Here is a 10,966-nt window from a genome sequence, read left to right as displayed (position 1 = left end):
AATAAAAAGGACTGCAACTAAGTAGGCCAAGGCTATACAATAATAATACATCAAATAAATAGCAAATATGAGCTCACCATGATCAGCCTCTTTGCACACATGACGCAACATGAGTTTATAAACAAGTATATGCATGCACAACTCTGATTTTTCAGATTTAGTGCAGAAAACAGCATCAATAAATGCACTTGAACTGAGAGAGAGAGTTTGAGATTGATGAGTGCACAGGATGCTTCAGGGGGAGCATGAAACATGACTCCTCCACAGTGAGAGGTGTTTTAACGGAGGACAATCATTCGATTCAAAAGCGGTGGCGTGAGCCCTGGAGACGTCAGCAGTCCCCGCCTTATATTATAAGAATCGATCGTTTTTCTTTATGTTTGTGCCCTTAAATCAGAATTAATGATCGGAGGCGTTATCTGACGGCCAGGACGCGCAGCTGTCTGAGGCTCCGCACATCTGCACAACTCAGACTGGAATAGAAACTCTCATCAGTGTAATGTAATAGTTATACTGATAATTTAACTGAAACAATCCAAGAGGTTTGAAGAATGCGACGCACCTCAGCCTGGGTTGGCTGGGTGCTCTGTTTGTGCACATCTTTGGCTGCGAGCGCGCAGGACTACCCGGACGAGGACGAGATGATCCTGGATCTGTTCAGGGAGGACGGGACTAAACCCGGACCCCGAGCTGTGCCCACTGCTGAGTTCCTCAAGTGCAACAAGGTAACCATCATCATGTCAGGGGCATTGAAGCGCATCTAGATTAGATTTTTCCAACGACCCGTAACCGCCTGTTGTACACGAGGTTGTGTACACCTGCAACCCACTCTCTTCAGTCTGGGTTGACACCTAACATGTTTGAGGTCTTCATCATCTCATTATGCTGAAATAATTGTTATGTATATCCTATGTGTTTTTGTCAATGCTTAGCAGACTTAAATTATAATATACTTGACAAACGTTGCCAGAAAAAGAAAGCAATGTTGGAGAAAGGCAGAAAATAAATGATATGTACCTTCCAAGACTAAGTAATAATACTGACATTTAAAAAAATCCATTTGTGAGCATTGGGACGGATCACTTTACTCTTATGTTTCTCTCCACTGTGCTTCAGGCAGCGTGGCGTGTGCATGGTCAGTACCTGGTCGTACTGCGTCAGGGCACGCATGGCTCTCACGTGCAAAGGACCATCAGGAGACTGAGAGCCAAAGCAGCCCGGAGAGGTCAGCTGCTGGAGATCCTGCACACTTACTCTGCAGCTCTGCACGGCTTCATGGTCAAGATGAGCAGCGACGTCCTCCACCTGGTAACACTTCACCTGTCAGCGAGCTGCTGCTGAGATTACCTGTGAAACCTGGTTAGGGTAAATAAAGGTGTTCTTAGATTTACCTTATTGATCCCAATTCAGGATTTCTTGACAACTAATTTAAATGTGAATGCAAAAAGGAAAACAATATATATTGCATTGTAAAAACAGTAAAATATATATAAATACAAAATAACTAAGTGTTATTAGATACACTATATGATAGTCTATTTTAAATGGATGGTATTTTGTATAAAGCAACATACATTACTATAAAACGAGAATAAACATGTAACAGAATTTAATGTAAAAGATAAATAACGAGGATGAGCTAGTTATAATGAACTCTCATTTGGAGTTATAATTTTCTACAGTAGGAATATTTTAGACTTCCACATAATGAAATACATGTCTGTAGTATCAAGCATTATAAGAACATATATGTAGACATGCAATCTGGATAAGAGTGCATGTCTACATAATGTCCAAGGGCATGTAGATGGAGAATAATAGGGGGCTAAGGGTAAGGAAAGCTCATGATAAAAGCAATTTCGAGTCCCTGTTACGATGTCAAAGTAGCTTCTCATACAATTGATTTATACATTGTGAATCAACCAAAATATTCATCACACCATAGACACTTTGATCACTGTGAACACACATCCTAATTAGGCTTACATCCTCTTTGATTCACTCAAAAAATAAAACATGAAACCAGTCCTCGGGGCAGTATGTGAGGTTTCACTCTCATTAACTCCCTTGTGCAGGCTTTTATTTGAGACACTCAATAAAGTCTGACCCAAACTGAACTCTGGAAATCACTTTCCATTACTGTTCATCTGCATAGGGACCCTGCACTCTTTTATAGAAATCAAAGATGCTCTTAGAAGCATTTTTTTTTTAAATAGCTTATTATTTTTAACTGCAACAAATGCATCTTATTTTTTACCCATTATTTGTATTCTACATATATAACGTTTCCTTATTTCTGCCTTTATTTGCACATTAGTCACTTGCAACATTCAGTTTCACTTCCTAATTTATATTTCCTTGTGCACAATTTGTATTATGTTATGTCTTATAGATAGTTATGTTTCAATGTTGGAGGTGCATGGGACTAAGATTTGCATTGCCATACATTGTAGCTATTGTGTAGTTGACAATAAAGCCTTTGACTCTTGAAAAATTGTTAAAATATATGTTTGTGTTATCGTTGATTTTATTGATGTTTTTTTTAGCTGTTGCATGTTATTAATTTGATAGGATGTTTTTTTTAGTGATTTAGTATAATTGAAAGTGACCTTGAGTGCCATAAAAGGTAACATTAAATAAAATGTATTATGATTATTTTTTAATATTAATATAATGATTGTGTTCCTGACAGGCATTGAAGCTCCCTCAGGTCCACTACATCGAGGAGGACTCGTCCATCTTTGCTCAGAGCGCCCCCTGGAACCTGCAGAGGTTACTGCAGCCTCACGGCGGCTCTTCTGAAAACGGAACATACCGACCGCCCAGTGAGTCTGCCTCTGTGTCAATATGTCAATCACACACACAGATCTAAAGTAATATCTAAAATCCACACACTCTGCCCTCTGCAGACGACGGAGGAATGGCTTTGGTCTATCTGTTGGACGGCAGTGTTCAGAGTTCTCACAGGGAGATCGAGGGACGGGTCCTCATCACAGACTTCAACAGCGTCCCTGAGGAGGATGGAGTCAGAGTTCATAGACAGGTTGCACACACCAATTTGCTTATTTGTCATTGAAGATAAATAGAAAACTCTCAGTTTCCCATGTATGTCTAACTGTTCTCCTCTACAGGCCAGTCAGTGTGACAGTCACGGCACACACATTGCAGGGGTGGTGAGTGGGTCGGACTCTGGTGTTGCTCGAGGGGCCGGTGTTAACCTGGTCCGTGTGCTAAACTGTCAGGGGAAAGGGACCGTGTCCGGAGCTCTGGCAGGTAGGACACCTTCAGATCCGTTGCACTGTTGGGATTATGTTTTATGACAAATGTCACCGAACATTATCCATTGGTTGTCCTTCGATAGGCCCAGCAGCTCTTTTTATGGCTTATTAAATCACCCTTTGAGCCCATTCACAGTGTAATTCTCCATGGAAAGCAGGTGTGGAAATGGAACTGCTGTTGCATGCAACCATTATTTGAAAAGGGAATGCAAGGGTCACTACATCTGCAGGATTTACATCTCTCTTTTCTCAACATCCCTCTCCAGGTCTCGAGTATATCCAATCCACTCTTCTGGCCCGCCCCGTGGATGCTGTGGTTGTGTTGCTGCCTTTCTCTGGTGGTTTCAGCCGGTCTTTGAACGCAGCCTGTCGGGACATGGTGGCTAAAGGAGCTGTGGTCATCGCCGCTGCAGGGAACTACAGAGATGACGCCTGCCTCTACTCACCCGCTTCAGAGCCTGAGGTTGCACACATCTTCTTTGCAACACGTCACATACAGATGCTCGGTCAGGACACCTTGGAGTCCATTTTTATCATCTGGGTACTGTGGGGGAAACTTCTGTGTAGCAATGCAGTGGGAGTCACCGACTCAGGAAGGAGACACGGGGAGAAATGGAGCTTTGATGTCAAACACTGATGGTTTATTTAGGAGCTGGCCGGAGAATTCACAAAACAAGTCCAAGAGCCAGAGGTTCTGACTTCACGGTAGAGTTGCCACGTCAATTCTGAAGAACTCTACCCCAGACCTGTGTATTTAGCTAGTTCAGAGAGAATAATCAACATTGTGCATAACAAGATAGAATCATAACACCTCTATCAGCTGACGCCAACAGGCAGGAACAGGGAGACAAAACACTCAGAGCACAGCAGCCAAGGTTACAGGTGCCTGTGCTCAGTCAGGACAGTATGAATTGATGAACTGGGTCAAAGCTATGGGCCTTGGAAAATATTTCCCCAACAGGTGAAATATTTGGCATAATTGTACAACATGCAGTGTAGTCCAATAGACGCATGGTTAACGTTGTGGATTCAAACGAAAATATTTGTTAAAATTATTAGGGTTAGGGTTAATAAGAACAAGTATGAAAATTGCACTTTTGGTGTCACACAGAACACTAAACAGTCTTCTTCTTGTTTGTTGGAGCCACCCTTCAACCAGAAACATTTACTAAGACATTGTCACTTTTTAAACTACATCACCTGACTATACTCTCGTCAAAATTACTACATCCACTAGAGGCAGCCTACATGTGTACAAATGACGCTGAAAGGGTTCATGAATTGATAGTTTGATGTGTATTACTAGGGACCATGTTGCCATTTTTGAAAGGTTGGGAGTAAAGAACTTGTTGTGAGATAACATACCACTTAACACAAAGCTTCTGATAGACGATTCACACACACTCTTACCTTATTTTTGCGTGTGTGTGTCTGTGTGTGCAGGTCATCACAGTAGGGGCAGTAAACTCAGTGGACCAGCTCATGTCACAGGGAGCGGGGGGCACCAACTTCGGCCGCTGCATCGATCTGTTCGCGCCCGGCGACGACATCGTCAGTGCCAGCAGTGACTGCAGCACCTGCTTTGCATCCCAGAGTGGAACCTCCCAGGCTGCTGCACATGCTGCAGGTATACACACACAAATACAACTTAAATAAATCACAAGTTACTAAAAATAAAACGGCTGAGTATTTATTTTTGTTTGTGCACCTGCAGGTATAGCAGCTGTGATCCTCTCTTCCAATCAGAACGTGTCGCCGGTGCAGGTAATGCAGATGATGCTGCATTATTCCATCAGCCACACGATCAACTTCCTCTCTCTGCCCGACTCACATCGTCTAATTTCTCCCAATCTGGTAGCAGCCATGCCTCCTGCCAAAAGCACAAGTTAGTGATGTATAAAGCTTAATTTTACACACAACCACAGGCAAAACACAGCATCACTTATAGTTCAAACTGTATGTCTGTTTGGGTGTGCAGATGAGGAGCTTCTGTGTCGATCAGTGTGGTCCAAGAGGTCAGGGGTCACGAGCTCTGACCAGGCTGTCAGTCGCTGTCGTCTGGGGGAGGAGATGATGAGCTGCAGTAGCTACACCCCTGATGGTGTCCATGCTGGAGAAACCGTCTCTGTGAGTCCAAACTACCATTTCATTTTCACTAAAAAAACACTCCAATCTAAACTGTTCATATGTGGTTACAGGAGAGCAGCGGGCAGATGGAGTGTGTTGCCTTTAATGCTCTGGGGGGGGAAGGTGTATATGCTGTGGCGCGGTGCTGTGTGATCGGTGGTCTGCAGTGTCAGGTCCATGCCAGCTCTGAGTGTGTCGCAACCATAGGGGTCACAACGCAGCACCATCTCACCGGTGAGTCACAGCTATGTGGAGTTTAAAGCATTCTTTTTTAGAAATGTTGTAAAAGACACTTATTTGGTTTCTTGCCAAGTTTTAGATAAGTGTGATAGCAGTTTTATGTCAGTTCACAAGATATGAAGTTACAACCAGAAGCACTGTAGAAAAATGATGTGGGTGGTGAGAGGCAGAATAACTTATGTTTGACACCAAACCCTTCCTAGTGTTTTTAAAGGTTGGAAGAAAAAAATGCAACTAGAGACAATTTTGTTGGAATTGGATGTTGTGTAAATTGACCTTAAAAATAGTGCATCCTCTTAAAAAAAAGAAAATAAATCTGCTCCTGAAATGATTATCCACCCTCCTCTGCTTAATACACCCTCCCTTAGATGATCTTAGTTGAAAGACTGCCAACAAGGTATATGTGTCATTCACTTATTAACAAGTTAGTTTGTGAGCTTTAGAGGTGCTTGTAACTTTGGACAGAACAGACAATAAAAGGGCTGCTCTAAAGCTGACTGGGTGGAGCTGGCGGCCCGTTAAACTGGGGCTCAGACCAGTGGACCATTTGCCACGTGTCATCCCCTCTGTCTCCCCCTTTCAAATCTTAAACAAATGCACTGGTGGAAGGAAAAACCTTTAAACATAAAACAGACTATCAATGAACTGCCATTTCCAGTCTTTATGCCAGCCTCCTACTTTATTATGAATGGATAGATATGAGAATGGTATCAATTATCATCTAAATCTCATTAAGAAAGCAAATAAAATATTTCCAAAAACATCCACCTACTTTAAAATGTGTCTCTCTTAGTGTGTTGAAGTCAGTGAAACTTGTGCTGTACTTTGTGTTTTCCCTTTAGAAAAAAGCACGGTACACCAAGTTCATGCTTCAAACGTGGCTGCTTTTAGAACATCATGGTCAATTATGCCAGTTACCATGGCAATCCCCCTGAAAGGAAAATGATTTCTCCGCCAACATAAATATCAGCGACACGCAGCGTATGAAGTGCAGGGTCGCCAAACACATAGTTCACATTATATTCCTCAGCCTCTGCTTTCATTATGATCACTGTGAGGTAAATGGGTCACTGCAGGTCTGATAATCACTCATGGAGAATGGATAGAAATACTTCCAAGGCCTCATTATAAACATTACTACCACATTCGCCCTTATATTACAGTAAATCTCATATTTCAGATATCTTCCCCCCTGAAATAGCTAACTATATTTCTTTCTTTCTATGTTAACATAACTAACTCCAAGTATGATAATTAATCGCTATTGTTAAAGGTGGGTAAATTTGAGAAACCGGCTCGAGATACACTTTTTGTGATATTCCATGGAATGCTCTTAACATCCCGATAGCAATGAATATCTGAAGTGCTTTGACAAAAAATCCATACAAAAATGTCATCTGTGGAAGCCGTGGCGCTGTAAAAAGCACGACCAATCATCTGAGCCGGCCCGGCTAAAATAACTGGATGGCCTACCTGCCTGTCAGCCTTCCATCTGTGCACAAACTTATCTCGTGCCCTCATTGGTCATGTGCACGTTCGTGTGTGTTGGAGGAGGGGCTCTGTAAGGAAGTGGCAGATTTTTTTCGGCTGTGTATTTTCAAATTCTAGCGCACTCGGGCTGGTTTCTCCAAAATTACCTACCCCACCTTTAAGGCTAAATACTCATGTATACTGTTGAGTTTTGACACTTTTCCTCGTAACCTTGTTTTTAATTGCTCTTGTAGTTTCTACACTTAAATGTGACCTATCATGCAAAATGCACTTTTTTATGTATTTTATACATAAATGTGTCCCCGGTGTTTCAGGGAACTCACAAAGTGTCAGAAAATAAAACCCTCTCTCTTTTCCTCGTACCCACATCTCTAAAAACGGGGGTACAACGGAGCTGATCCAGATCTGCTGCCGATATTACGTAATATCGGAAATGTGGGCTGGCTTTACGCCCACGGCCCTATCAGAAAGTTGCTATCAGAAACAATGCACGACGTGTTTTGGCCGTAATATGGTCTTTGTTTAAATTAGCAAGCATCCTAACACTCAGAGCTAACCTGTACTGGAGAGAGTAGGCTATGTGTAAAAAAGCAGGAAATAAAAAAGGAAGTCACCTTAAACCCGCAAGAAAAAAAGCATTTGAGCTCCATACTGTTTCAGAAATAATCCTTGAAGTGGTTTGTAACATGATATGGCGTTTAATCACGGCAGTGTTTAGCTGAGTATCTGCCGGTAGAGAGGAGACCTCACTGTTTGCCTTGCAGTGCTCCAAAGGGGGCGGGGCCAGCAGCTACTGATGTTAGTGTTGTTTGTGTCTCTATGGTCTCTACAGGCTGCACATTGTGGTCTGCTGCTGGGATCTCAGCTGACTCCCGTCCACATGGCAGTGATCGGAGGCGTTGTGTTGGGAGCAGCGGGGCCACATCTCATGCTGTGTGCTGCCATGCTCCATCTCTGGAGTGCCACCTGTTGGAAAAGATATCAGCTGATAAAGATCAGGTACATATTTTAGACCAATATAAATGCCTATGGAGGCAAATTAGAAAAAAATCAGACCAAAATCTTATGTTCTTAACTTTATGACAGGTGGAAAAAAATGTTTGCCTATCATTTGTTCAAATATGTTTCATCTGATAAGACAGATCAACCTTTTGGGAGGTGATTTTTTTTGATCAGGTTAATTTTAGCAAATTATTTCTCACCAGTTTTTGTTGATGTAATACTCATTTGGTACACCACAGGCTGAAGTGCAACACTACCCGATGTTTTTAATAGGACTAAAAGCGTTAGATTAGCTTCGATAAATATACTTTCTAGCAAAAATGAAAGACGTGACAGTATTTTACAAAACTTAAACACATTCGTGCATTAATTAATAAAAACTCACGAGCAAGAATAAATACTTGTAGCTTTAACATATGGTAGTGGTGCCTTTTGTGGCCCAAATGATTATTACAACACTTAGAAATATTATCCTGACAAAAAAAAAGTGAAAAAAAAGTGAAATATAGAAAATATTAACTGTCTTTAGGGGTCCTTCCTCCAGACCGTTTTTTAAAACCCTTTCACTACTGCCCTGTTGCAGGTGGAGGTGTCCTGTCCCTCCGGCTGGACTCTGACCGACTGTAGCGCTGTCTCTCCTGGCTCTGTCGTCTTAGCGCCAGTTGCTAAGGGGAACAGTTGCCATGTCGGCAGTGCATCAGGAGCTGGCGGGGCTGCTGGCGTCGCTGTCTGCTGCCGCGTCAGACAACCAGAGCAGCGCCGCGCTTCACCTCCTCCCTGATCTCGCCTCACTCCACTCTGATGTCCTACAGCCTTTATATGTCTGTAATGTTGACTGGAAGGAAACACACACTCCTCTTGCTTTGTCTTCTTTGTGGTGCAGGGAATACATTCACATGGGGATCTAATTTTAAAGAAAAAGGTCAATTCCAGGAAACACTTTTAACCTCTGCATTGATTAACTTAAAGTTAAAAATAGTTGAAGTTCAGAAACGACTTGATAAAGGACTGAAATGCAGAGCGGTTGATAAGTGTGTGCTGGCATTGACTTGAACTCTATGAAATTAGGTGTCTATTCATATCATCTAGGCCTATAACTTTGATCAGTTGTCAACGTTTGTCTGTTTCTCAGTTTTAGAATTAGGTCAAATATGCCCTAGCAGATATTGTTTTGTATACAGTTTGTAAAATATAACCACAAATATTATATATCTTTTACAAAGGAAATATTCTGAAAAAGCTTTCCCCGAACCTGTGGTTAATTGAATACATTGTATTTTAGGTGATATATTGAAACTAATTGTGGCACCCTGGTAAGGCCTAAATGTCCCAGGATGCATTGCATGTGGGGTTCTGAGGCACAGGGTCTCCACGGGCCATATCCTCGGCTTTTGTTGCTGCTGACTCAGCTCTGTCTGCCCTGCATTTTTTGGCCATTTACTCAGGCTTGAATGATCATGTCTGAATAGCCAAGATTTATCTATAGCTCACAAACTGGGTGCCCATAGTTTCCTTGCGCAAAACTACGTCACCGTTACTCAGGGCCGTGGGAAGTAGGGGTGCTGCAGCACTCCCTAGTGGAGGACAGGGGATCTGCACTTCCACAAGATTAAATACAACAAAAAAAAATGAATTTTCAGTCTTGATGTAACAACATTCATAATTAAGTAAAGATAACACCCTTTTCACCCCGGTTACATTTTCCATTTGCCCCGTACGATGGGCGCTGTAAGTGGGGGATGTTGGCTTATCAGGCGCCCGCAGCTCACAGCCAGCGTGTGTGAGTCAGAGAGAGAGAGAGAGAGAGAGAGAGAGAGAGGGTGCACGGGTGGCGGGGAATGTTGTTAGCTTCTGCTGCGCTAACGGATATAAGAAGCTGTTTCTACAATAATGTGGAGGGAGAGCTGTCCTGTCAGACTGAGAGGCTCAGTGAGGTAAAGGACTCTTTGAGTGTTTAGATAGTTCACTTTAGTCTAAGTTGTCTCAGTGGGTCTCAAACGTTTTGATCACAATTTATGTAAACAAATATTTCCAAGGCACTCCTTTATAATTATTTGGATAAATAAAAACAGGTTTGAAAGCATTCCAATGTATACTATAGGACAGTAAACCAAAAATATTGTTTAAAACTGGAGAGATTTAAAAATATGCATAAATAAATAAATGTTAACTGATAAAATAAGATATAAATGAACCACAACAATAAAACAAGTTAGCCTATATGTATTTGTTATCGGTTATGTTCACATACTTATTTGATTATTAAAATGCAAACCGATCTTTTTCATATGGGTGTTTTAGAGTTGTATCCCCTAGATCAGTCTCTAGTAATTGGGCGCTCAAAGTGCACCAGATTGAAGCATTTTACTTTAAAATGTTAAAAAAAAATCTTCCCGGGGGGACACCCCCGTACCCCCCTAGAGGATGTGAAGTCCACCCCTCAATTAAAACATGTTCATGCAATACTAAATACATTTGAAGCCTTTTTACATAAGCTGTCCACCATATCAATACGTTTCTCTGTTTGTAGTGTAGTGGTCTTTTGTAGAGGTTTTTCATTGCCAGCTAAAATCTTGCCTCGGGCAGCAAATTGGTCAAAACCGTCCCTGGTGTCATCCCCACAGCACCCCCCCATTTGAAACGATGTTCCCACGGCTATGCCGTTACTTCAAAAGACAATCTGGATTCAGGAGAAACATTACATTTTGAAGCGGCCTACTCAGATTTACCGATAAATAAATTCCATTTACCGATGGAATTTATTGCTTCAGTCGACTATATTTGCAACAACATTGATTGGTCTTCCACTGAGGCGGTAACATTTAGTA

General features: G+C 41.9%; 1 protein-coding gene across 2 annotated transcripts; it reads left to right on the top strand.

The window, feature by feature from the left end:
- Positions 1-253: 253 nt before the first annotated feature.
- On the top strand, positions 254-9,821 carry pcsk9 (proprotein convertase subtilisin/kexin type 9). 2 transcript variants are annotated; one of them, XM_034229931.1, is made up of 12 exons: positions 254-725; positions 1,117-1,308; positions 2,693-2,825; positions 2,910-3,043; positions 3,132-3,273; positions 3,545-3,741; positions 4,722-4,905; positions 4,993-5,163; positions 5,257-5,405; positions 5,477-5,639; positions 8,002-8,135; positions 8,722-9,821. In XM_034229931.1, exons 1-12 carry the CDS (start codon positions 552-554, stop codon positions 8,917-8,919), a joined length of 1,971 nt encoding a protein of 656 aa, XP_034085822.1. In that variant the 5' UTR covers positions 254-551; the 3' UTR covers positions 8,920-9,821. The 2 variants fall into 2 exon arrangements, with proteins under 2 accessions (XP_034085822.1, XP_034085821.1); XM_034229930.1 differs by having other exon boundaries at positions 7,969-8,135.
- Positions 9,822-10,966: the final 1,145 nt, after the last annotated feature.

Source organism: Gymnodraco acuticeps, unplaced genomic scaffold, assembly GCF_902827175.1.
Source record: "Gymnodraco acuticeps unplaced genomic scaffold, fGymAcu1.1, whole genome shotgun sequence".
NCBI lineage: Eukaryota > Metazoa > Chordata > Actinopteri > Perciformes > Bathydraconidae > Gymnodraco > Gymnodraco acuticeps.
The sequence above is the reverse complement of the archived record's forward strand: the minus strand, read 5'-3'. Positions and strand labels throughout refer to the sequence as shown.